At 37.3% G+C, this 27,829-nt stretch overlaps 2 protein-coding genes and 1 pseudogene across 7 annotated transcripts; 1 reads left to right on the forward strand and 2 right to left on the reverse strand.

Annotated features, from left to right (window-relative positions):
- Positions 1-6,779: 6,779 nt before the first annotated feature.
- On the forward strand, positions 6,780-17,995 carry LOC120174299 (luc7-like protein 3). 6 transcript variants are annotated; one of them, XR_005521161.1, is made up of 9 exons: positions 6,786-6,945; positions 7,051-7,179; positions 7,413-7,452; positions 16,258-16,333; positions 16,434-16,634; positions 16,855-17,067; positions 17,153-17,547; positions 17,647-17,709; positions 17,836-17,995. XR_005521161.1 is itself a non-coding variant. In XM_039181198.1 (8 exons), exons 1-8 carry the CDS (start codon positions 6,903-6,905, stop codon positions 17,501-17,503), a joined length of 1,023 nt encoding a protein of 340 aa, XP_039037129.1. In that variant the 5' UTR covers positions 6,780-6,902; the 3' UTR covers positions 17,504-17,995. The 6 variants fall into 6 exon arrangements, 4 of the variants coding, with proteins under 4 accessions (XP_039037129.1, XP_039037128.1, XP_039037127.1 ...); XM_039181198.1 differs by having other exon boundaries at positions 6,780-6,945; positions 17,153-17,318; positions 17,349-17,995; XM_039181197.1 differs by having other exon boundaries at positions 17,647-17,995.
- Positions 11,022-12,203, reverse strand: LOC120174301 (cytochrome c oxidase subunit 3). The gene is given in 2 exon segments (XM_039181200.1): positions 11,022-11,806; positions 11,809-12,203. Coding segments are annotated over 2 exon segments (840 nt in total). The 5' UTR covers positions 12,146-12,203; the 3' UTR covers positions 11,022-11,303.
- A 571-nt stretch (positions 17,996-18,566) lies between the features above and the next one.
- LOC120174284 lies at positions 18,567-21,352 on the reverse strand (annotated as a pseudogene).
- Positions 21,353-27,829: the final 6,477 nt, after the last annotated feature.

Consider the following 27,829-nt stretch of genomic DNA (forward strand, 5'->3'; position numbering starts at 1 on the left):
CCGAAATAACTTAAATTTTAATAATTAATGAATTGATTTTCAAATTCAAGTCGAGTCCCTCAACTATATATATATATGAACAAATATACATATTTGTATATTGTATGTGATTATAGAAAGTTGTTTAAATTGAAATTAAATTATATTATAACAATATAAATATTTACAATTAAATTTAAACAATAATTCAAGTAAGTTAACTTAAATTTCATAAATTAGTTAACTCGAAAATTTTCAAATAAATTAAGTTTCAAAACAGGATTTCTTAACTTGATTAATTCAAACTTCTTTTAGTTGACTCGATAAAATATTCATCCTTACTTAGGCATACATCTTTTGTGGTATAGGAATGCCGGTATGACAAAGTATCGCATCGGCAAACCGACCAATGTCTCATTCCCATTCAACAGTTCTCAAAAGAAACAAGTAAATATTCTACTTTTTCAGCACTAAATAGTAATTGAAGTGGTTGAAATTTCTACGTACAAAATTTGTGGAACAAACAAGCTCCCTCCTCTTTGTTTTCTCAGTGAACATTTCTCTACAACCAATATCTTGGCAATTAAACACACAAGGTATAAAGAAAATTAATAAACATGTAACTAAGAAAGACCTAAAAATTTCCACTTTGGTCTTATTTCTTCTTCTTTTTTCCGTCAACTCGCGATATTGGTACCATTCTAATCCAGCCTTACCTACTGGTATTACATAATATGACTGTCGGATAGAGCAAAATCGTAAATGATAATTTGAGAAAATAACAATGAAGATAAATGAGACACAAATTTTACGTGGAAAACCCCTAAATAATATAGGCAAAAAATCACGGGCAAAAGTAGAAAAATTTCAGTATGAGAAAATATGAATTACAATTTCTCTTGATTTAACAAGGAGAAAACAATGACAATTATCTCTTGTTAAAAAGAAGAAAACAACTCTCAAGAAAACTCTTTAATTTCTCCAGTAATGGAAGAAAATTGGAATGATTTGGGATGGTTTTGAAGCTAAAATGACTAGGGTATTTATAGTTGAAGCTTAGGGATAAATATTATAAATAGCCTAAAAGTTTAGGGACTAATTGGGTAATTCTTCGCTTGCCAATTTTCAACCAAAATTTGTCATAAATCTTGAATTTTAGCACTGCACCATTTGGTGCATTAATGTACCGAAAATTCTTTGACTTTTAACAATCTCCCACTTGAAGATTTGATTGGATCTACCTTGTACCATTCATGTTGGTTACGTCTCTAACATGCCACAAGAGGATTGGCACCACGTAAATTTATCAGCATTTACAACCTTTGTCATGAAATCTGCTATATTGTCTTTGATATGGATTTTTTGCATATCTACCGTCTCTTCTTCCACATTTTCACTAATGAAATGGCACTGAACTCGTATGTGTTTTGTCATTGAATAAAATATTAGATTCCTTGCTAGATGCAAGGCGCTCTAACTGTCACAAAACAAAGAGACATACTCTTGATTATGCCCGAGCTCCTCCAATAGTATTTTCAACCAAATTGCTTGTTTATTATCTTATGTAGCTGCTACATATTCTACATCTGTTGTTGACATAACCACAATTGACTGCAGTTTTGAGACCCAACTTACAATTCCACCAGTAATTTTGAACACATATTGTAGTAGATTTGATTTTATCTAAATCTCCTGCATAGTCAGAATTGACATACCCACTGATAAGCAAGCTTGATCCTCCGTAACATAATGCAACATTTGAGGTCCCTTTGATGTATCTCAGGATCCTCTTCACTGCATTCCAATGCTCTTTGCTTGGATTCATCATGTACCGACAAACCACTCTCACTGCTTGTGCAATGTTTGGTCTTGTGCATATCATAGAGAACATTAAACATCCCATTTTGTTGATGCATACGATACTCGAGACATCTCTATCCTCTCTTCTTCACTGCTAGGACTCATACTAGAGGATAATTTAAAGTTAATATGAAGAGGGGTGGAAATTGGATTACAATATTGCATATTGAATCGTGACAAGATTTTCTTCAAGTAATTCTTTTGTGAAAGCCAAATCTTCCTATTACTTCTGTCTTGGTGAATTTGCATCCCTAGAATCTTATTTACTGGTCCCAAGTCCTTCATTTCAAATTCCATAACCAGTTGTGCCTTCAAATCTTCAATATGATCTTTGTTGGGGCTTGCAACCAACATGTCATCCACATACAATAAGAATATAACAAAATTGTTATCATCAAACCTCTTGAGATAATCACAAGGGTTTACATTAAGTTTGTTGTATCCAAGACACATAATTAATGAATCAAATCTCTTATACCAACACCTTGGTGCATGCTATAGACCGTATAGAGATTTGTCCAACCTGTAAACCAAGTTCTTCTTTTCTTTTTCTTCAAATCCTTCATGCTGGAGCATGTAAATCTCTTCTTCAAGATCTCCATGAAGAAAAGTTGTTTTAACATCTAGTTGCTCTAGATGTAAGTTTAATGTAGCACACATTGCCAAGACTACTTGAACTGTTATTAGTCAAACCACATGAAAAAAGATTTCATTGAAATGAATATCTTCTTTTTGAGCATATCTTTTGACCATCGGTCTTGCACGATACCTCTCCACTTGATCGTCACAATTTCGCTTGATTTTGAATACATATTTGTTATTAATTGGCTTCATTCATTGTGGTAGTGACATAAGGTCCCATGTATTCTTTTTATGAAGGGCTTCAATTTCTTCTTGCATTGTCGTCATCCTCTGTGAAGCATCTGAGCCGTTTATTGACTCTTGGAATGTTGATAACTCACTGTCCTTTATTAAAAGGTAGTATGTAATATTACCCTATATAACATAATCTGAGTGCCAATTGGGATGTCTTTTCACCCTATCTGATTGACGAGTTGTTGGAGCTTCAGAACTCTCTCGTTCTTGTTTATCATATGATGGTTCTGGTTCAGAAGAATCTCCTTGTTCAAACTCCTTTTCCACATATATTTGTGTAGTCTCTGACTTTTCAGTGCTATCATCATCTTCTTTTCTTTGTAGCTTATCTTCTACAAAGATAACATCCATATTGATAATCACTTTACGGGTAGTGGGATCCCACAAGTGATACCCTTTTACTCTATCAGCATACTCCAAGAATTTGTATTTCCTGGATTTTGGATACAACTTTGAAATTTCTTAGGTGTTGTACATCATGTACACAATACTTATAAATACACGGAGGTTTGAATAATCAATTGGTTTACCAATCTACATCTCTATTGGTGTCTTCAGCTTTATTGCAATTGATGAAGCCCGATTCACCAAATAACAGGCGGTGTTGACTACTTCTGCCAAAAATGATTTTGCTAGGCCTCCAGCCCTCAACATTGTTCTTGTTCTTTCCAACAAGGTTTTGTTCATCCGCTCTGCCACTCTATTTTGTTGAGGAGCGTTTGCCACTATGAACTGTCTTTTGATGCATTCTTTCATACAAAAGTATCAAATTCTTTACTTTCATTATTTGTTCTGAAACACTTGATTTTTTTTTCCAAAATCAAGTTCCACCCTCGCTTTAAAGGCTTTGAAAGTTGAAAACACATCTGACTTATTCTTAGTAGGATACACCCATGTCTCCTAGAGTAGTCATCAATAAATGAGACAAAGTACTTTACTCCGCCTAGGATTATAATCGGTGCTTGCCATACATCAAAATAAACCAATTCTAGAAAGCTCTTGCCTATAGAATTTGATGTGTTGAATTTTAACCGATGTTGCTTACTTGTAATACCCTAAACATCGGGTCAGTGACTAAAGTGTAAGAATTTAAAATTTAATTGTTTAATTTTGATAAATTGAAATATTCAAGGATTGATTTGGGAATTTTTGTTTAGGATATATTATCAAATATCGAAAGATGAAGGGAAAAATGGTCTTTTGTCATGAAATAAATTTAAAATTCATTTTTAAGGTTATTTAAGCATGTGAGGAAAATGGGAAAAGGAAAAGAAAAGCCTAGAAGCTTTCTTCCTCTTCTCTTCTTCATGTCTACCATATACTTCCATTGCTAAGGTGAGTTAATTGAAGTTGGTTGTTTCTTGAATTTTTAAATTGGTTTTGAGTCTTTGGGTTGTATGAAGCTTAAGAAAACTTAAAGATAACTAAAAACTATGGGATTTATGAGTTAATGGTGATTTGGTAAAATGAGGTTTTAAGGGAGTTAATGAAATTTAATTAGTATTTTGATTTTAAATATATATTTGACTTTTCAAAGGGCTTAATAAGATATTTGAAGTATTAGAAAAGATTGGAAACATGTTTGAAGAATGTGTGTGATTTTTAGTTTTAAGTATTCTAGTGAAAATTTTGGATGATTAATGGAATTTAATTGATATAAGTTGGTTGTGATAAGTGTTATTGAGTTTAAGGGCATGAATGGAGTTAGAAGAATGAGATTTAGGTGAGTTTTGGGTAAAATTTGAAATGAAATAAGTGAATTATGGGCAAGGGTATCAGTACTGGAAGAACATTATCGATATTGTATGAATCGGATGAACATAATCGATACCGAAGGGGTAGTATCGATACTGGGGGTATCGATACCAATAGTAGGGTACTGATACTGTAATTGAAGAGGAAATTCCAGAATGCAATTTGAGTATTGATACTGAAGTAGGTATCGGTACCATAGAAGGGAAGTTTCAGTACTGGGTGTAGAGTATCAATAATGTTCAGCCTGAAATTTTGAATTAGGGTTTTATTTAGTTTATGTAGATGCTGATTGTTTAACGATTAATTGAGCTCCGATATTCATCTTAGTCATGTTAACGTGTAGATTCGATTGAAAACAAGTGCATAACGAATCGATGTAATATAGAGATTGAGCGAAAGTGAAAAAGATTCTCGCTTAGGGCTTAAATGAGGCAAATATGAGTGCAACTTATTTTATTTTTCGATATGAGGACTACTTGCGATGAGCCAACCTCGAAGGTTTTCGATCAAAAACAATTTGAATTATTTTATGAAATATCTTTATAATGTTTTATTTGAATCATATTTTAAAAGCACCGTTTTGATTTCGTTACTATGAGTATATGTGTTCTTTGTGAATAAATGATCATTTGAATAATGTTATGTGAAATACTATGAGTATATGTTCTATATGAGTAAATGATAAATTGAATAATGCTATGTGAAATACTATGAGTATATGTTTAATATGAGTAAATGATAAATTGAATAGTGCTATGTGAAATACTATGAGTATATGTTCTATATGAGTAAATGATAAATTGAATAATGCTATGTGAAATACTATGAGTATATGTTCTATGCGAGTAAATGATAAATTGAATAATGCTATGTGAAATATTTATATGGTTAAAGCCCAAACTATGTGCTATGAGAATTAGAGGTATAATTGGCATGCCAAGAGTCGAGGTTCTACGCGGTCTTTCGGGATAATTCTATGTGGTCATTCGGGATAATTATACGTGGCCCTTTGGGACAAATCTATGTGGCACTTCGGTGCAAATTCTACGCGGCAGTTTCAACTGCAATTACAATGCACAACCTCAAAGTACTCACATACCTTTAGTTCTCAGTGATATGCGTTGGGCTATTTAAACAAGTTAATATAAATTGAACATGGTATAACAATATATGTTATTTATATGAAATGTATATTGTTTTTCGTATTCAATGTTTCCCCTAAAATGTTTAAGTAAATGTTTTAAGGTTTTATTATGCTCATTTGTACCTCACTAAGTCAAAGACTTAGCGTGTGAGTGTTTTCACATGTAAGTTCAGAGAGGTCAATAGAGTAAGCTAGGACAGAACATTATACCTTTGAAAAAGATCTGATGAGACATATTTGAATAGTATGTGATTTTGTTATTTGAAATTTTGTTGGCATGTATTATAAATGTTTAAATTATAAATGCTCTGATATGTATTAATAAATATATTCAATATTTGTTTTCATTGTCTAATATTAGGTTTGATTTTAACTACTATTAATGAGGGCTTCACAACTCAAATAAAATTAAAAAGTCAGATTTTCATAGAGCCAAAGCGTTGAAAAGTCAATGTGACACCTCAGATTCGTATCCGGGTCGAATTCGGGTCGAGGGTGTTACAACCACCGTCAATTGTTAATGACAGGCGGCTTGATTGGCAGTAATTAAATAATTAGTTGGTCTGATTGATAAAATTAAAAGATCGATGGTAAAAATAAAATAGCTAAATGATTAAGTGGTTAATGATATAGTTTATCATATATATAATTAAGTAATAAAACATAAAAAAATATATTTTAAAAGATAATTTGCTATGAAATATTTATAATTTAGTAGATAGTGATACATATAAACCTTTTATTAAAGGGTAAATTACTTGGTAATTGAACTTTACCATCTCTCATATTTCACTTATCGTACTTTCAATTTTTTCAATTTACTCACTTAACTTTTTATATTGATTTTTTTGCCATTCTGACATTATATAATTAACGACGTTATGACATGACAACTTACATCAAAATAACATTGTTTTGAATTCTTAAAAAAATTAAATTTAAGACTAAAACTAAGTCAATTGATTAAAATACAATCATATCATAATTCCGTTAATTATTTAACAAAATAGTGATAAAAAATTCAAATTATAAAATTTAGTGAGTAAATTAGAAAAATCAAGTATGATGACTAAAAAAGAGAGAGGGTAAAGTTTAGCTACCAAATATGTAATTTACCCTTGTTTGGGTTTTAGCCAGGATTAAAAGTTAGCCTAAAAAGATAATATACTGCGCCTCTCCGTCCGCAAAACCCTAAATTTGTTTCCCTTCGATCTGCATTTAGTAGGATTCTATTTGCGGAAATATCCTGGAAGTTTTTTAATCTCCCTCACTATTTCAAATCTATGTTATGGATGCACAGCGAGCTCTGCTTGACGAACTCATGGGAACGGGTATTTGGAAATTTCGTATCTATTTGGCCCTGATATTTGCTTAATTTATTGGGTTTTATAGGATTTCATTTTCTAACCTTTTTCTTTTTTGAAAAAAAATTATAGCTCGTAATTTAACTGAGGAAGAGAAAAAGGGACACAAGGAACTTCGATGGGATGGTAAAGAGGTTTGTGCATTTTATATGGTTCGCTTTTGTCCTCACGACCTCTTCGTCAACACTCGCAGTGATCTCGGTGCGTTTTAAATTTTGAATTTCCTGTTGCTGCTTGATTCCTGTAATAATTTATTACATAATCTGAGAACGTTTTACTATATTCGATGATTCTGTTTCTTATAGTTTCTGAGACTGTTAGGTTTTTCTAAATTTCCTTTAGCTGCTTTTTATCTTAGTAGTGGTTACTGGGCTGTGTTAAGAGAATCTGAAAGTTTAATGACTGTTTTATGGTGTTCTGTTTTGGTGCATCAGGACCATGCCCTAGAGTTCATGATCAAAAGTTGAAAGAAAGGTGGGATTCAATGAGCATTCTTTTTGGATGTTTATGCTGTGCGATTTCCATTTTGTCCAAATGCATCACAGATAGCTGTTTAAATGCCTGTGATTATTCTGTTTGTTTTTTTAACCTTGCATAACCTTGCATAGCCTTGGTGATTGATTAATAGTAAACTTTTAATCAACTTTTATGAAGAATGTTATTGATCTTGTGTTTTCCTTATTAAGTTAGCTTCTTCATATGTCCATGTAGGATGGAACTTAATTATGCATTACACGCGGTATGCTAAGGTGTTGCTGGTTTTTCTTTTTGAGGTAACTAATCTAAACATTCCGATCAGATATTTACAAGGGTTATGAAGAGATAATTGAACTCTCATCATCATAGGAAGTTATTGGCAGGGGGGAAGGATGTTTTGTATTGGATCCTTTCTAAACCTATAATTTTCTTACAAAGAAATGCTTTTGGAGTTCAATTTTATTTTCCAAGGGGAAATGAAAAAAAAAGATTATGTATTCTACGGAAAATGGAGAGGTATTAGTCACAATAATTCAAATTGAGGAAGTAAATATAGAGGTAATTGATTGTGTTCCATACCATTGGTGATTAGCTCTTGAAACCTTGCTTTTTGATTTCCCTCCTACTAGTATCCACGGTTACCGTTATTTCCATCACGATCAACACCATTAGAGATAATGGGTTTTTTTTTATACCAAGTAATTGCAACCTGATCAAAAGGTGCAACCTTTTTTATATTTAAAGGTAAGAACTACCAAAAACCAGAGGTCCAATTCCCGAGGCATACCTAAGCAAGACCCCACGACTCAATAGGGGGACTCGGCAATATGCTTTTGGTTGACCTGTTCTTGTTTGAATCTCTAGGTTTCGAGTGAATATCACTCATTTCGAGCATTTAAACTAGAGAGCCCTAAACGGGATATGGTTAAAATCAAGTTACGAGTAGGGCGGTAAGGAGACGGGGGGAAGGGGGGAAGAAATGGAAAGGAAAAGCTTAGGACTTGCCTAAAGTGGAGAGAAAGCAGATATAGAAGAAGAAAGAAAAGAGACTTAAAAAGAAATTCCAGGAAAGGAAATTTTTCGAGATGATGCTCTGAGAACTCCAACCTTTATCCAACCAACTGAACCTCAATCCTACTTGATTTTAAGCTTTCGCCCCCTCGATTCAAAAAGGTACTAGGCGAGATGTAAGAGATTCAGATATTGCATTTCTTAATCCTTACCATATTTAATTAAAAGGAACTTCAAGGAGGACTACTTTCAAACTAGTTTTTCCTCGTGATTTGACTTTCCCAACTTATTACTAGCACACTCAAAGAGGGGAATAAATATGACTAAAAGCCTAAAAAATATCCACCACTTAAGGAAAAGCACTAGTCGAGGCACTGGGATACAGGGGAAAGACTCCATTCTCGACCTAAGCCGGTCTATAGCACAAGTGCTACAGTGAAAGATTTCTCCTAGATGCCTTGAAGAAAGAGCAAAAAGACTCAAGGTCCATGGCTCCAATCAAAATGGTTCTCCCCTCCCCTCTTTAAAAAAAGCCCTGATCGTCGACCACCTTTTTCCTCTAATGGTTCCTTCCGAGGTCGTCTAATTCATTAGGATATGTCCTCACTCAAAAGAAGTGGAAGGAAGATAGGGCATCCAATTATGAATCAATTCTTCCATTCATAACAACGGACCTTGATAAAAACAATGAAATCAAACTTTTTTTTGGAAGCATCTCTCTTTTTTTTTAATCAAAGATCGTAGTGTTTAAAAGACTCTTAAGGACCAGAGGCGTAGATGATCTAGAATTAAACCGATCGCCTACCAGTGGCATTAGTAATGAGACTACCACTTGTGTCTTTCTCGATAGGTAGGGTGAATGAATCCTTTAATTGACCTCGGGAACATGAAGGAGGTAGGGCATATGTCGAAAGGGACGGAACTCGTTCTGTACGGCAAAAAAAAGTAGCTATGAAAAACCCATGTATTTATTTGATGATAACTTGAAGCCGCTTCAAGTGAGTGAATCTCTAAGGTAGTTCAGTGATCTTCGGGAATGAAAGTAGTTCAATGAACCTATAAGGCAAGGCACCGTCAAGGCGATGGAAAATGACTTGAGTCATGCATTTTCAGCTGTCTAAAATAGATATGGATTCTTTCCCTCATCTCATTCCGAAGTCAAGTCAGGAGTCAAAGTTCAGAGGCACAGTACATGGATTGGAACTATCAGTCGAATGATTGGGGGCATGAGGTACGGATATAGAAAGTGTGCAGTGCAGCAGACTCATTAGCTTATTTTTAATTCTAGTAGTTCACTTCTAGGGTTCAGTGCTAGGGTTTCAACTCTGCTTTGAAGCATGAAATTCAGTCATCCAGATGCGGAACGGGTAATCAAAGTCATCTCCTTCCTTGGGTTGAGTGAATATGCACAGGTCAGTAAGATGAAGGATTGAGTGTAATTCAACTAGGGTAACAAGAATACTCATTCAAATAGAGTCTGCACCACATGGTCATCAGTAAAAATTGTGTATATTAAGGGGATTGGATTCGCTTTGCCTTTGTTCAAATGCTTCATCTAGTTGATTGAGAAACTGTCGACCCAAAGAGCTTTGCCAAAGGGACCGAGACAGTCTCCAGCTTAGACTGAAATTGTCTCGCGAAGCAAGTGACCATTCAACTTTGATACGAGATGACTAGTGAATAAATACATAATTCCTTCAGTAGGAACTCATCAGTAGTAATAGCAGTAGCAACAGAGTATTGAGTAATTTTATCCATAGGTCCTGCGGAACGGACATTGATGGTCGGATCCCTCTAGTTGCATTTCTTTGTTGAGAGTAGCATGTCTTGTATTCCAGGTTCAATTTAGACCGATTCTAGACTCTCGTTAGCTAGACTTCGACTCCTACGGTCATCTTTAGGAATATGTTACTGCCATCTCCGGTGCATCCATCCTACAAATTAGTTCCGACTAGACCATTCCATCCAAGTGGGGAGTTCTTTACAAGCAAAAGACTGCAAAAGAGCCAGATCGCAGTTGCATCCCAGTTTTCTTAAAAAACACGATAGGGCTATCTGTTCCCGAGAAAAAAAGTCGCTCAAGCCAAAGGCGACAGCGAGGCCCCCCGCATTGCGGGGTGAGGGGGAAAACGGGTTAGTGGGTTTCCCTATTTGGAAGGTTGCTTTACATCTAGTGAATGAAGGTCACAGATCAACTGTTAGGAAAGGAAGGTTGAGAAATCACATATCAGCTGTTGTCTAGTAGATAGAATAATATCTTTCATGTCGCATATCCGTTTTTCTTTAATGGATGGAAAGAGGGGCGGAGTTACTGGAGGATGTGATGGAGGGGAAGGAATGAGAACAACCGAATTCGGCTATCTCTCCCACTCATCAAGGCATACATAAGAAGCTAAACAATTTTCAAGGGAGACCGGGTCCGCTATGCCCCTTCACCTACTAAATGATCCGTTACTAGAATGTTGCGCTTCTCAGGGCCCTCTGCGTCAGAGAAACCCCGCCGGGGCAGTCACTCGGAGTTTAAATCCAATCCATTAGGTTCAATTTATTCATAAAAGAAACGAGGGACAAGAAAACATCTTTGATTACAATTAAAAAGAACAATCTCAAATAGACCAAGATCAAATTTCGGGTCATTTCTTGGTGAACATGATCTGTCATAATCTCTTCGATCCCTTCATTTATGTGGTAGAATAAAAAGAGATTTGGTAGGAAAGTGGAAGATACTTTTTTGTATATGATAAATAAAGGGAGTGGGAAAGCAACAATGATTCTTTGGAAAAGACCGATTCTGTTTGTCTTCTAGCTTTCATTTTTTAATTCACCGTTTCGTTCCTTTATATACCTCCCCACCAATAGATAGAAACAAATGGAAATAACCGAACCACATCTACGAAATGCCAATACCATGCAGCTGCTTCAAAGCCAACGTGATGCTCTTTAGTCAGATGACCAAGATATTGGCGAATACCACGTATGATCAAGAAAAGAGTACCTATAATCACATGAAAACCACGAAAGCTAGTTGCTAAGAAAAAGGTAGAACCATAAATACTATCCGAAATAGTGAAATGTGCTTGATAATATTCCATTCCTTGAAATCCAGTGAATACTAGAGCCAGAAAAACGGTAGCGACTAAAGCATAAACTGCTCGTTTTTCCTTCCCCGCGAGTATAGCATGATGAGCCCAAGTTACGACAGCTTCGGCTGAAAGGAGAATAGGGGTATTAAGAAAAGGGATTTCCCAAGGATCTAGAACCCCAATTCCTTTTGGGGGACAAATACCTCCAATCTCTACCGTAGGTGCCAAAGAAGAATGAGAAGAAGCCCAAAAAAAGCAAAAAAGAACATAACCTCATATATGATAAACATAATAAAACCATATCGAAGTCCTAATTGTATGATTTTGGTATGATGTCCTTCCAACGTGGATTCACGTAGAACATCGCGCCACCATACGAACATGGTATATAGGATAAATATGAGGCCCAATATGAGAAGATTTGCACCCCCTTGAAATGAGTGCATGTACATCACACCTCCTACGGTGGTTGCCAAAGCTCCGAGTGAACCCGAAATTGGCCATGGACTTGGATCTACCAAATGATAAGAATGCCTCTGAGATTCAATCATAAACCACTTTGCCTCGATTGTATGTAAACCCCCTTTCACCCTCATCTCTTAAAGTGATAAAGAAGTGTTGGGGTCTAATTATCTTTCTATCTGACAGGACAAACAAATAAGAAGGGATGGTTCTTTCATTGCATTGATTCTAACTAGAAAATGATCTCTCTATTACTTTGTAAAGAGAATCGTTTGTATTACTGACGAACTACATGGGAAAATGGACCACAATAACCATCAAATCAGAGGCTAAAGCAGGGATCGACATGAACAAACAAACTTTTTTCAACCCAAGGAAATTTTCTTTCTTAACTTATCCACGAAAATGCAATACGAACAATTGATAAAATTGGGAGTGTCGATCGCGCGCTTGTAAAAGAGTAACCCAGTAGCGAAGAATCTGCTCGAGCTAACCTTTCAAGAAAGGAGAGTTCGCCGTTTCCAAATTTAAATGGAGACTATCCATTCGAAGTTCAACATATTCCAATGCCTCCCTTCTTATGGCCCTTCGGGAAAAATGAATCCCTTAAAATTTGGACTAAGCGACCCTCCGGTTCGCTGAGCAGAAGATTAAAAAGTAGGCCTTGTAGAGTCGCTTTTAACTCTAGGATAGTCAGTTCAGAAACCTCGGTGGAGAGAGCACTTTGATAGTGGCGAACATTGATAGCCTATTCGAGATGAGCTTGCACTAAGGATGTGTACTCTCCGTGGTTAAGTTGGGGGGTAATCTATCAATTAATAGATTTTCGAGGTTATCCTCGAGAACAGCTTCGCTTCCACGTGTGCATTTTGCACGCGAAAGTTGTTCAAGACTTGTGTCGCGGGTAGTCCCTCCCCAAATGGAAGTCCAGTTGGAGCTGGAGCTGGATCCTGAAATGGATTCCAGAGGGCCCTTCCATGAAGAAGAATTTCCCATCACATCCGCCGCAAACGCAATGTTATTTGCATTTGGGTTTTTGATAGAAAGATGGATATGAGGCCAAAAAGAAAAATGGAGATTGTACACCGAAAACAAGGGTTCAACACGAGAACAACAAAAAGCATCAGAATAAAATTTTTGAATTTCATAAATATCGTGGAAAACAATTTCATTTTTCTTTCATTCTTTTCATTCTCCGCTCCCCCCAAAAAAAAGAGAGACTTCTCATTGTACGAGTAGTGAAAAACGTTTACTTTTGCTGGTTGTTGACCAACGTAAGACATGGGAGAAAGAAAGCATACTCGTCAGCTATCCAATATCCAAGATTCCCCTATTTCTCACATCATAGCCTCCCCAGCGACGGGGAAGTACCCTACGAGTGCACTCGCTGGAGTTGTGTGTGTTATTCTACAATATATAGATAGATGAAGCCTCCCTCTCGAACGCTTTCGCTTGGGCTTTCCTATATGGCTTTCGACGACAATGAATCTTGTTACTCACTCGACTATGGGAACTTCAGAAGCTTTTCGATCCTCGTACGATGTGGTCGAGCTCTATTTGTTTTACTCTCCTGATGGTCGAGTCAGTTGCTTTTCCAATCCCTATCCTTGAAGTCGATACCTTTCTCTGGAGCTATCCTTCTTGATTCACATCCTCTCGCTCGTTCAGACCCCAAACTCGGATTGTGTTCTATTTGTTAACCTCGGACTTAGGTCTAGATACCTCGCACCCTCGCACGTAGCTTCATTCAGTACCTCTTCCGTTGCTTGAGCTAAAGTAGACCTCTCGCTTACAGTCGAGACTTTCAGACCTTGAGCTGGAAGATAAGGAAACGTAGTACCCTATAGAAGAACCCATCGTTGATCCAAGGTAATGAAACTCAAATCTTACGGTACCTGGACTCCTTTTCAGCCTGGAAAACTAGATTAATTGGATCCTGGTTTTCATTTAAATAGGTCTGAAGGAACTTTGCATTCCAACCTCAGCTTCCTTGCCTGCTCGCATTCCAGGAGCTCTAGCTTACCAATCTAGGATTCCTCTCGCTATCGCTCGAGCTATTTCACACCCTATTCCTTGAAGTTGAGCCTCTTCCAGACCTTGAAGTTGAGTTACTTCGTAACCTCGATAAACTGCCCGATCCTTGATGTAGAGCTTTTTTCTTCTCAGCCTGGCTTTGTTTTATCGAACTCTTACACTTGCTTTTGAAGAAGCAGTACTTTCATATTGGTTCTGGACAAACTCTATTCGAAACCTGGCAAAAGAATAGGATTTCTGTGAAAAATGATGCATCTTAATCTGACGAACCTTGCGAGTTGGTAGCATATTTATAGTGACAAACTAGGGGAATAGGTGGCATATTGAGTGATTTTCCTTGTTCATAGGTAGCATATTGAGTGAGAGGGTCAGTCTTTCGCTGACAAACCTAGTTTCGAAGAACTCCCAACAGACCCCTAGCTTTATCAAACCAGGTCTAAAAGATCCTGGAGAAACCATATGTGGAGAATGCATTTTCGGTCTCTCTTTCCTTCCGTCGAGACCTTCGGGCCTCACACCATACTCGGACAACCCACCTTACAACATCTCAGCTTTAGTGCCCTAGTGCGATTTCTGTTGAAGATGAATTCAGAGGCTAAATTACATATAGATAACCCCTTGGCTAAATTGATTTATAGTGTTCCCTCCAACTCAGATTGTCTTTCTTTGATTAGCTTTCTTATCCCGATGCTATTGTTGTCGAACAACCTTTAGCCTCAACTCGGACCTGTTAAGGAATCCCACCCTTGAGGTAACACTCCTTCAGATCCTGTGGTACAATCACTTTTCCCGACTTAGAATTAGAACGGGCTTTCCTTTCGCTAGCTACCTCGGGGTTGAGAACACTAACGTTACCTAAAGCATTAATTAAATTACCTACGCTCACGTTTTCCGATCCCCCTGGTTTAGTGCCTTTGGGACCTCGAGCTAAGGCGAGAGTAAAGGTAAAGGCAGTTTGCTTCCACCCTCGCGCATTCGATGATTCTAAAGCTCGCGCATCCGTTTAGTCATCCATTGAGTCGTAGTCTGCCATAGAGTCCGATTGTACGAGGAAACCGAAAAGAGAAAGAACGGAGTGAGGCAACGTGCGAGAGACTTCTTTCTAGATGCCAAATGAGAAGGGCCCTGCTAAACTCAATTGTTGGTGGGGCATCATATGAGGAAAGCTCAAGTGTGTCGCCAGCATGGATTGAATGTCGTCGAACTAAGATTCAGTAAGCGCTCTGTCCGAGTAACGCTTAAGTTGATAGCGGAAAGCTCAAGGGAGACTGATTTCCCATATCTCGGTAATGGGGTCTACTAAAATCAGAAGCAGATCTTGGTCCATGGATTCCCAAGTAGGTAAGAACTCCAACCTTGCTTTCTGATTTCCCTCCTACTAGTATCCACGGTTATCGTTATTGCCATCACGATCAGCACCATCAGAGATAATGGGGGCTTTTTTATACTGGGATCATTTACTTGTTTAAAATTGCATGTCTACTTTTATATCTGTTTGAATCATAGTGACATTATGGATATAACATTACCTCTCTTCCTATATTATTAATGGTATCATTCCTGGAAATCTAAATGGGTGACTGACGCACACAGGAGAGTAAATTTTTCTATATCTTTTCCCTTTGACCCGTCTCAAACCACTGCCCCTTTGAAACAATTTTCAGATATACTTTGCCTTCTGAGAACTTGTTCTTGTCTCATCTGATATGTTAAAGGATGAGATGGTATTGTTACTAGAATGAAGTAAAATTAACCAAAGCACTTTAATCTTTGGGGTGGCAGGTAATATATGGTAGTATCAGCTGAGAAAGAAAAAATATCAGCTGAGAAAAAGTTACGGTAATTCACTTTTTAGTAAGTATATTTTGGGTGCATTATGCTTTTTAAAGAAACCTGCCTCACACTTACAGCTATCTTACCACGTATGTGCTGGAAAAAATTGTGATATAAAGAGCTCCATGGTTTAAGTTATATCATTGCTACTGCTTTCATATCTGGTTCCCTTATGCTAAATTGCTGCTTGATATTTTTCCCTTGTAAGTTGCACGCGGTATCTTGCATTGTTTACAAAAATAACTTGTCTACTAGCTATTTTGCAGCCACTAACTTTGGAGGTTGAGTTGTCTGGACCAGTTCTGTTTTTTTCTGATCAATGTACATTTTTCATGTGTGATTCGTATTTTAAGCTGGTGTTTGATATTTGTGACTTTAGTTTTGAAAAGTCCTCCAGACACGATGCATATGTGCCGAAATTTGAAGCTGAACTGGCTAAGTTTTGTGAGAAATTGGTGAGTTCCATTGTCCTCACTTTTTAACTTAATATCCCTTTTGTTTTCCTGTGACAACACTTAATATTCATATATAACATAACATGCCTACACTGTCTAGGTGATGGACCTTGACAGAAGAGTTAGGCGTGGACGGGAACGCCTTGCTCAAGAGGTAGAACCAGCACCACCTGCTCCACTATCTGCAGAAAAATCTGAACAATTATCTGTCTTAGAGGAAAAATTAAAAAATCTACTGGAGCAAGTGGAGAGCCTTGGTGAATCTGGAAAGGTGGATGAAGCTGAGGCACTTATGAGAAAGGTGCGGTTAAGGTTTTCCATCATCTTTTAGTGATTGATCCACTAGTTTGAGGTATTATTCTTAATGTTTTCACATCCTGGACTGACAGCAGTTGACCCCCTTGGAAATTCTGATTGCCTCTTTAATATTTTTATTTTTTTCCATTTCACTTCTGGCTTTTAAATTTATCACAATAGGCATTTCAGGTTTTGAAGCTTGACCTTCAGTGATATTTGTTTAGGTGGAGGCACTTAATGCTGAGAAGACAGTCTTGACTCAACAACCTCAAAATGATAAAGTATTGATGCTTGCACAAGAGAAGAAAATGGCTCTATGTGAGGTTTGTGGATCTTTTCTAGTAGCTAATGATGCTGCTGAGAGGACTCAGTCCCATATTACAGGAAAGCAACATATTGGTTATGGAATGGTTCGGGATTTTATCGCCGAGTCTAAGGTAATTGTTTCTGAGGAGAATGCTTTGTGGGTGTCAGTATATTTACCCTTTTGTTGTGAATGAAGAACCTGAATGAACTTTTCAGGAAGCAAAGGAGAAAGTGAGGGAAGAGGAAAGATTAGCTAGAGAAAAGGAAGTTGAAGAACGGAGAAAGCAGAGGGAGAAGGAATACGAGAGTAGGAGCAGAAGTGATTCAGGTGATAGGGACAAATATCAGGATCGAGACAAGGATTCAGACAGATACCGAGAACGTGATTTGGATCGTGAAAGGTCTCGAGAGAGGAATGGGAGAGGTAATAGGGATGGAGAGAGGGAATGGAGGTACAAGAATGGTAGAGATGGGGGCAGAGATAGGCATCATAATCGCAGCAGGCCCCGTTCCCCTGGTAGACATAGTAACAGGAGGTCCTCGAGAAGTCCCGTTCACCGATATTAGTGCCATTCTGTACAATAGATGTTTTGGCTTTGAAAGCCAATGAGGTAGACCACTTATTTTATTTCTAGTTTATAAACGTGTGCTTTTGGAGTAGTGCTAAATTTTGTCATCATGGATGAAACTTTTTTCTTGGTAACTCACAGCTTTGTTGGGACTGTACCAACTCCTCCCTTTCATCAAAATTACTAGAGAAGAAAAGGGTTGAGGTAGGTATAACAATATTATTGTTTAACTCCTTTTATTTTGGTTGGACTAAACTTATATCATGCATCTATGGACATTGTTTTGAGTCTTATTTATCGCCGCTTCATTCTTATTTCTTTTATCCATAGTCAAGCTGCTGAGAAAGATGATCTTCCGACTTCGAGGTAATAGATCAAATTTCAGTTCACCACAATGCTTTAGTTGACATAGGCATACATTTATGCATTTTTATCTTATGGTTGCCTCCGTGGATGCTTATGTGGCTTTCTATCAATTATTATTTGAAAAGGCTTGCTGTTGTGGAATAGTACAGGGAAAATCTGAGATAACTTGTGAAGGTGCCTTTAACCATACGTGGTTTGAACCTAGAAGTAAAATTTGTCGCATTTCTTATGCCTCTAAAACCCATGCAATTGAATACTGCTCCCTTCTGTTTAGTCTATTTAATGGCTAGGCTGAGCTATTTGTTTCTTGCTTTTGTTCTTGTGATGTTCTTGTATGATTACAAATTTACAATGTGATGGATTTGTTGTTCAAATACTGAATATGAAAGTTGAAAAAGAGTTGATTTGCAATTGAATACTACTCCCTTCTGTTTAGTCTATTAAATGGCTAGGCTGAGCTATTTGGTTTCTTGCTTTTGTTCTTGTGATGTTCTTGTATGATTGCAAATTTACAATGTGATGGATTTGTTGTTTGAATACTGAATATGAAGGTTGAAAAAAAGTTGATTTGGTCCGTGAAAAGCCATTATCTTTTCTTTATTTATATTCAAAATCTAAAAAATGAGAGAATTTCGCTGCGACCTTGTCTATTAGTTTCATTGGTTACCGTAGGGGAAACCGCTAAATGTAGCAAATATTATTCAACTGCAAGAGTTCCGTCCATTGAACAATTGTTCTGTGAACAGAAGAAAATGACCATAGATTCCACTTACCAAGAAACAGGTGCAAACGGGAATCATTTCATTAGTAAAAATTAAAAAAAAAAGGCAATACGGAACGTAAAATGGGTTATTTTCAAATTTCAACGTGGTGCGAAATCTACTAATCCGACGCCGAATTTTACACACAAGGTTAGCAGTAGGAAGATCAAGCTGATTTCCATTGTCAGACTTCAACAGGTCTTTTAACTGATGTCTAGGACTTCCAAGGCAGGTTTGAAACGTTGCAAGAACCGGAGGAATTGGAATGGAGAGAGCAGAAAGCACACTACTCAAATACTCAATATCAACCGACAGCTGTTGTGCTCCACGATCTGTTATATACTGGATCCCACGTAGCTGCTCCATGTACAAGGCGGTGGCACCTTCGGCGACCTTCCCAAAAACAACACAGCCAATATGTATAATAATGGAAATGTCACTGAAGAAATAAAAAAAAAATTGAAAAAAATATTAAATGGGATAGAACGCTTACCTTGAACATCCATTCTGTTGCAAAGAACTGAGCTTCATCATTATTGGCGTCACTGTTAGAAATACCCTCAGCAAGTGGTTCCAATTGTTGAGGCAAAGTAAGAAGATATTCACCTACACTTGTCACGTAGGACTGAGGATATGCACTGAAGGTTGGTAGATGAAAAGCGCTTTGTTCCTCTGCTGCAGACCAGATTGGCACACAAGACACATCACTGAGATATTGTCGCACTTTCGATATGAGGACGTCGTACACGAGCTCATTCACTGATTCAGCAAATGCATATACCCTTTGGGATGCAAGTGGAAGTGGATGGAATCGAGGATCTTTAGACTGCACAACAAAAGTGTCAAATGGAAAATGTGAACACAAAACAAAGAAGGTTTAGATTTTATTTTCAAATACCTGATCTAAAAGGTCAAGCAGTTTCCTGGACTTGTCAGGAACGTCAACGAGCCGCACAGCTGCGACATCCAAGGCAGCTCTTCCACCCAATGGTGGCTCCTCCCTGTTTCCATCATCATTTGCGACCTGTAGCTGGTTTTGCTCCAAACTCAAACCAAATGCTGAGAGTGAAAAAATTGTGCTCAATCTAGCCAGAGTAGCTCTCAATGATGCTTCAAAGACAGAAGACCTGCTTGTTAGACAGACTGCAACTGTAAGTATCTGCAAGGCCCCTTGAACAATCGACCACTCCTCTTCGTTAGAGATCAAATCAGCTTTTCTTGAATTTTGAGCCCCTTCTTGTCCAATCCAATGTCCTTGTGGTCCACTCCACAGACAGCTCTAAGTGATTTGAGGGTGATTTGGAGGCTAGAAATGTACTGTAACATTATGTCAAGTGCAAGAATCAACTCATCTGCCTCTGAACCACCGGTGAAGCTCATGCACCTCTCCACAGCTGCCTCAAGATGTAAAATAACTTGAGGAATAGATTCTTCCATTCTTCGAACTGTTTCACTAAGTTCAATACCCTGGGCTCCCACACCACGTGAGACAGCTCCCCTTAGATCCGCCCCAGCGATCTCAGAGGAAAGGATAGCCCGCTCCATGTGTCCATACCTATAACATATCTAACTTGGTCGCTCAAAAACAGAGAATACCAAAATAAGCGCTGTAATACAAAAGACATAAAACTGCAATAATTAGAAATGATACAGACATGATAAAATGGTTGCCCACATCTTCCCCTGCTCAGAAGTGGGGAAAATTAAACCCGAATGGAACTTGAATAGGAAGAAATCACAAGGATTGTGACAAAACATAGACAGTATAAATTGTTGGTTTCATATAAACAAGCTGGGTACACAATACACAATACATAGATGTAGAAATAAGAAAGAAAAAAAAATAAAAGAGGAGCATTGCATTTTGATTATCTTTGTAATGGCTAACCTTTGTTTAAATGATTCATATGGAAAGTACACTGCCTTCAGTGTGTCCATTAAGACTCGGAGATCAGATTCTGAAAATAAGTGCTGGATATTTCTTGCAAAGATTACTGTCATATTGTGTAAATCAATCAGAGCTTCTAGATGCTTAGTCTGAATCTTACTACCCTTATGCAGATCTCCAGATAAAATGTCTAGTATACCTGAAGCCATTAACAAGGAGTGTAAGGAAAAATTAATCATGAGCTGTCCTTCAGCTAAAATCGGATAGATCAATCAACCAATGCAAATAATAACTTACGGAATATCATGAAAGTTAACTATTACCCTTAGCAAGTGCTTTCATTTCAGGAACCACCTCCCCAGTAGCAAGGTTGATGCGGGAAACAAAACTTGATCCTAGAGCAGCCATGGTCTCAGTGAGAAGCTTTGGGACAAGACTCTTATAATCATCGGGAAAAGCAAACATACACCTGTGAAGAACAGTTCAGTGAATTTTCATATTCTATTTTTTTTATTTCCACTGGAAATAAAATCTAAACATCCTCCACTGTTGCACTCAGTTGTGTTAATCCAGCTGCATCCTATTTTTGCAGATACAACCAAACAAATATTTAACCAACACTAACATGAACTTCAAAAGTAGAACACGTGAAAGGTTGGGATGAAATAATTAATGATGCTCACCTGCAGTGTCTCGTATGCAGCTTCCATTCGCAGCTTGACGATGTCAACTTTAGCAAGAGCAGATATAGACTCCGCTGATGATCCATCTTCCTGCAAATAAGAGCCAATAATTTGCAAGATCAAGGTAGAAAACTATGAAAATGATAGATAACATAATACAAAAGATACACGGAAGGCAAAGTATTGAGGACCACTTGCTTCATCTCTCATATATATATATAGTGTCTGACACCGAATAAGATAAAATCTGAAGAAAAAGAAAGGTGCGTTTCAATGGAAGCGCTTTACCCATTTTCAGAGAATCTCAGTCATGTCATAGTGTTTTCGATTATTATTTAGAGAACCTCTGCCATGTCATAGTGTTTCATCCCATCCAAAATGAAAGGTGCATTCCAGGGGAAGCGTTTTCCATTATTATTCAGAGAATCTATGCTATGTCATAGTGTTCCATCCCATCTGAAATTAAAGGCGCGTTCCAGGGGAAGCATTTTCCATTATTATTAAGAGAATCACTGCTATGTCATAGTGTTTCATCCCATCCAAAATGAAAGGCACATTCCAGGGGAAGCATTTTCCATTATTATATAGAGAATCTTTTCTATGTCATAGTGTTTCATCCTATCCAAAATGAAAGGCGCGTTCAAGGGGAAGAGTTTTCCATTATTATTTAGAGAATCTCTGCCATGTCATAGTGTTCCATCCCTTCCAAAATGAAAGGCGCGTTCTAGGGGAAGCATTTTCCATTGTTATTTAGCCCATTCGAAACGAAAGGTGCGTTCGATGGAAATCGTTTTCCATTATTGTTTAGAGAATCTATGTCATGTCATAGTGTCCCATCCCATCCAAAATGAAAGGTGCATTCGAGGGGAAGCATTTTCCATTATTATTCAGAGAATCTCTACCATGTCATAGTGTTCCATCCCATTCGAAATGAAAGGCGTGTGTTCCATTATTATATTCAGAGAGTCTACCATTTCACATAATTGACATGAATTGTTCTCTGACCCTTAATATCTTAAACTCTTCAATCTTAAAACTCTGTATCTTTGAAATCTCAAACTCTCAAACGTGTAAATTTTAAAACTTTGAAACTCTCAAACTAAGAAAATGGCTCATATTTCAGCTGTTGTTTACTATGATGGAGAAATTGGGGAAGATGAATATGAGGTTGTTTTCCGATTAGATCATTATATCCTTCTATCCTTAGGAGAAACATCACTCTTCACGATTTAATCACAAAAATCTCAAGGAATTCTTGTGTTGGAAATAGTAGAAAACTGACTACACTTTAGTACAAATTTTTTATTGAAAATTTTCCATTAACATATACATCGTTCAATCTCTCAAATGATGACGATGTTACTATGATGGTTGATGCTTTCAGTCAAAATTCGAACTCTATTACATAAATGTATGCCACTTTTGTTTATGTGCATCTAGTTTGGGGTATGTCATTTCCTCCCACTATGGATTGCCTGAACCAGTTGATCAAGTTTGACTGTCCAACTCAAACAATTTGTAACGATTTCACGTCATTAATGGCTAACCCACCCCCTGTTAGCATATCATCAAGTTCTAGGGAAAAACATTCATCTGCCACTTTTTCTGACCTCAATATAAAGATGTCTTCCAGTTCTAGGGGAAATATTCATCTGTCAACACCTTTGACCTCGATATGACAATGTCTTCCACATAACACTTAATTCATAACCCATATGGTGACATCCCTTCAAGTTCCAAAGAAAGACCTTCATCTGCGAACTTTTTTGAACTAAACATCAGAATCACAACAGAACCTTCATCTCCTCTAGAAGAACCTCTTCGTGAGCCAGGAGCAGATAATGCTGAAATTGGACTATTCCTTGAACCAGAGTCACCGCAATTCAACATGGACTCTAATGACGATGCAGATGAAGTTCCTACAAATATGGTACAATACGAACCTCCAACACACATGTATAAAGCTGACTATGATGCGATGTACGTACCATAATTTCCTGATATGCCTCATCTTAAAGACTATGAGAGGCATTCATCAGTTACTGATGGTGATTTATATAGTGGAATAGATTTCATACCTAAAGAATAAGCAATGATGGCAATTAAGAATTATAATATTCGTAATTCAGTTTAGTCTAGAGTCGACCGATCGACCATCGAAAAATATGTCTGTTATTGTGTCTAACGTGATAACGGTTGTAAGTGGATGGTTCGTGTTTCAAAGAGAAAGAAGACCAACACATGGGAACTAACAATGTAACATCCTCAATACCTGGTTAATGACTAAATTATAAAGTCTCAGAATTTGGTGGTTAAAATAAAATGAATGAATAGTATAAAGATTTACATGTAAATTATTGTGTAGGATGGAATTGAAAGGAATAAGGAATGGAAGGACAATAGAGTAATTGCAAGGAAAAATAATTAAAGAAAGGATAAGTATATATATATAAAGATACACGTGGGTGGAAGGGGAGAAAACACCCAAGGCTTCCAGAGTTCTCTTCTTCTTCTTTCTTCCTTGTGCGTGTGAATCAAAGTAAAGGTAAGATTTCTAATTATTGAGTTTCTTGTTAAATTTAAGATTGGTTTTTGATTATTAGATGATAACTAAGCTTAAGGAAAGCTTAAGTTATCTTAACATCAAAGGATGATGGAGTTAGGAGAGATTTAAGATTTGAAGTTCTTAAATGAAATCTTGGAATATGAATTAGGGGTGTTACATTTAATGGTATCAGAGCTACAGTTTAGTCGATTCTCGGCATAAATCGGAGTCTAGAGTGTCTGATAATGTATACATACCAACAAAATAGTGGAAACATCTGATCTGATGGAATAGTAAGTATGTTGTTTTGCTAATAGAACTATATGGTTGTATTTTTATAGATGTCCGGACGAGGTAGTTCTAGGAATGAAGCGGGAGATGATAGACCCGCTGAAAGCAGTAATTCACCTGCCCTGGCCAGGCAGAGTGAAGAACATACATCTTCTGGAATGCCTGTAAATGATCAAGACATATTCTTTAGAACGTTAGACGCGATATTAACGCGTTTCCAACCTCTTGTTACCTCAACACCAAAAATGAATGTTGCGAAAGAGTTGAAGGGATTAGGAGCTCCAGAGTTTAGAGGGGAAGCCGATGAAGGTCCTGTTACTGTGGACCTTTGGCTTAATGACGTGAAGGTTATACTTACGGGACTTCATTGTTCCGATACTGAGAAGTTGGATGGAGTAATTTCCTTGTTGAGAGGACAAGCAAGGATCTGGTAGACCAATGTTACATTGAGGATGTCTAATGCCCAAGTAACTTGGTCATTGTTTTTAGAAGAATTCAAGCATAAGTACATCGGAAATCAATTTGTTCGTCAAATGAAGCAAAAGTTCATGAATCTGAAGCAATGAAATCACACAGTATATGAGTACGAGTGTGAATTCAATAAGTTGAGCCGCTTTGCTGTCGAGCTAGTTCCTACGGAGAAGGATATTTGTGAGTGGTTTGTAGAGGGGTTACGTCCTCGGTTGAAGGAAATGTTAATTGTCTTGAATTTATCCTCGTTTCAAGAGGTAGTCAACCGTGCCAAGGCTCTGGAAAGAGCTCAGAACGAGAGGTTTGAAAATTCGAAAGCTCAGACAGTCAAAAGAACGGGTGCTTCTTCGAGTTTTGCACCATCAAAAAGGGCCAGAGATGCTGATTTTCAACCCCAAGTTAGATCAGAGTCAATGGAATCCTCCGCTAGAGGATCAAATCAGATGAGAGGTAGACAAACTCAGTCAGTGGGATCTGGAGCTGGGATATCTAATCAGAGTCAAGCCAGACAATGCCCACATTGTGGAAAGAATCATTCAGGGATATGTCGGATGATTTCTGGAGTCTGCTTTAGATGTGGGGAAGTTGGGCATTTTGTTCGGGATTGTCCAATGTTAACCAGTGAATCTACACAACCAGAGAGATCTATTTCTGCAGGCCAGAGAGGAAGAGGTAGAGGCAGAGGAAGAAGCCAATCGAAATCCTCTGCTCAATAGGAGATATACACTCCACTGCTCGAGTGTACAACCTCAAGACCAATGAGGATTGTAATGACCCAGATATTATAACAGGTACCTTTCTATTGTTTGATAAAGGTGTTATTGTATTGATTGATACGAGGTCTACATATTCATATATTACAAGTAAGTTAGTGTGATAATTGAACATTCCGTTAGAAACTACTAGCAATGAGGTGATAGTGACGAATCCGTTAGTACACAGTGCTCGGGTAAATATGGTGAGTCGAGGATGTCCCATACGAATTCAAGGAATTGAATTCCCTGCTAATCTGATGAAATTACCTTTCGACGAATTGGAAGTGATACTGGAATGGATTGGTTATATCGTTATTACGCTAATGTCGATTGTAGATTGAAAAGAGTAACGCTGAGAAGTCCAGAAGGGGTAGATGTGGTGGTATTTAGTGAAGGATGAAATCCACTGGCAAATGTAATTTCAGTAATGTCGGAGAAGAAGTTATTGCTACAAGGATGCCAAGGGTTCATTGCTAATGTGTTGGATGTTAGAACCAAGGAGAAAGGGATTGAATGAATTCCTATAGTCAGAGAATTTCCCGATGTATTTCCTGCAGAGTTGCCAGGTTTACCTCCGGACAGAGAGGTAGAATTCCATATTGAGATAATATCGGGAACAGCGCCCATTGCAATGGCACCATACAGGATGGCTCCAAAAGAGTTGCAAGAATTAAAGATTCAATTATAGGAGTTACTAGACAAAGGGTTTATTGGACCAAGTGTATCACTTTGGGGAGCTCCAGTTCTATTTGTTAAAAAGAAAGATGGATCAATGCGTCTTTGTATCGATTACAGACAGCTCAATAAAGTGACCATCAAGAACAAGTATCCACTTCCCCGAATTGACGATTTATTTGATCAATTAAAAGAAGCTTCAGTGTTCTCAAAAGTTGATCTACGTTCGGGTTATCATCAATTAAAGATTCAAGAGAAAGACATTTCAAGAACGGCGTTTAGAACAAGATATGGTCACTATGAGTTTATCGTGATGCCGTTTGGAGTTACGAAGCACCAGCTGCTTTTATGGATCTAATGAACATGATATTTCAACCTTATTTGGATCAGTTTGATGTGGTGTTTATTGATGATATTTTAATATATTCAAAGTCAGAAGAAGAGCATAATTCACACTTACAGATTGTTTTACAGATTTTACGAGACAAGAAGCGTTATGCTAAATTTTCTAAATGTGAATGTTGGTTAAATGAAGTGATTCCTTGGACTTGTAATTTTTTGCAGAAGGAGTTCGAGTGGATCCCCAAAAGATTAAAGCTATTCTGGAGTGGGAAGTTCCAAATAATGTATCAGAAGTTAGAAGTTTTCTGGGGTTAGCTGGTTATTATCGAAGGTTCGTTAAAAACTTTGCGATCATAGCATTACCCCTAACTAAACTATTGAAAAAGGAAGTAAAATTTTTTTGGACTCAAGAATGTCAAGAGAGTTTTGAAAAGTTAAAGAAGATTCTTACATAAGCTCCAGTGTTAGTTAACCTGAGTCTGGCAAGAACTTTATAGTGTATAGTGATGCGTATTAATGCAAGAAGGCAAAGTGGTGGCCTATGCTTCGAGATAACTAAAACCGTACGAGAAAAATTATCCAACATACGACCTAGAGATGGCAGCAGTAGTGTTTGATTTAAAGATCTGGTGTCACTACTTGTATGGTGAAAAGTGCTACTTGTATACAGATCACAAGAGCTTAAAATAATTGATGACTCAGAAAGAGTTGAATTTAAGACAAAGAAGATGGGTGGAATTTCTCAAGGGATTATGATGTTGTGATTGATTTTCATCCCGGAAAGGCAAATGTGGTAGCTGATGCCTTGAGTAGAAAAACGTTTGCAGCTTTGTGAGCTCTTGATGCTAGATTATCGTTAAGAGAAGATGGTGCAATATGTGCAGAACTGCCTGTCAAGCCAGCATGGCTAGATCGAATTAAAGAATTGCAAGCTAAAGATGGAAAGTGTTTAAAGAAGATACAACAGATAAGGAATGGAGAGGTTACGGATTATGAGATTAAGTCTGATGAGAACTTGTATTATCGAGAAAGATTGGTAATTCCGGATGATGATGAATTAAAGAATGATTTGTTAACGGAAGCTCATTGTAGTCCATTGACAATGCATCTAGGAGGGAACAAAATGTATATGGATCTCAAGAGTCGATATTGGTGGCCGGGAATGAAGAAAGACATTACGAAATTTGTATCAAAGTGTTTGACTTGTCAACAAGTCAAAGCTGAGCATCAGGTTCCGTCAGGATTGTTACAACCAATTTCAATTCCTCAATGGAAATGGGAAAATATAACGATGGATTTTGTAACGGGGTTGCCTTTAACTCCGAACAAAAAGGATTTAATCTGGGTGATCGTAGATAGATTGACTAAGTCAGCCCATTTTATTCTGGTACTAACTGATTTCTCCATGGATAAGTATTGTGGAACTGTATATTAGAGAGATTATACGTTTGCATGGTGCACCTATTTCCATAGTTTCTAATCGAGATCCTAGATTCACATCACGGTTTTGGAAGTCATTACATGGAGCATTGGGAACTCGGTTGAAC

The sequence above is a fragment of the Hibiscus syriacus genome, unplaced genomic scaffold (genome assembly GCF_006381635.1).
Source record: "Hibiscus syriacus cultivar Baekdansim isolate YM2019G1 unplaced genomic scaffold, ASM638163v2 tig00112044_pilon, whole genome shotgun sequence".
NCBI lineage: Eukaryota > Viridiplantae > Streptophyta > Magnoliopsida > Malvales > Malvaceae > Hibiscus > Hibiscus syriacus.

Coding starts and splice junctions, on each gene's coding strand:
- LOC120174299 (XM_039181197.1), top strand. CDS start 6,903: ATGGATGCACAGCGAGCTCTGCTTGACGAACTCATGGGAACGG. Junction 7,180..7,412: donor CAACACTCGCAGTGATCTCG/GTGCGTTTTAAA, acceptor TTGGTGCATCAG/GACCATGCCCTAGAGTTCAT. Junction 16,334..16,433: donor CTAAGTTTTGTGAGAAATTG/GTGAGTTCCATT, acceptor TACACTGTCTAG/GTGATGGACCTTGACAGAAG.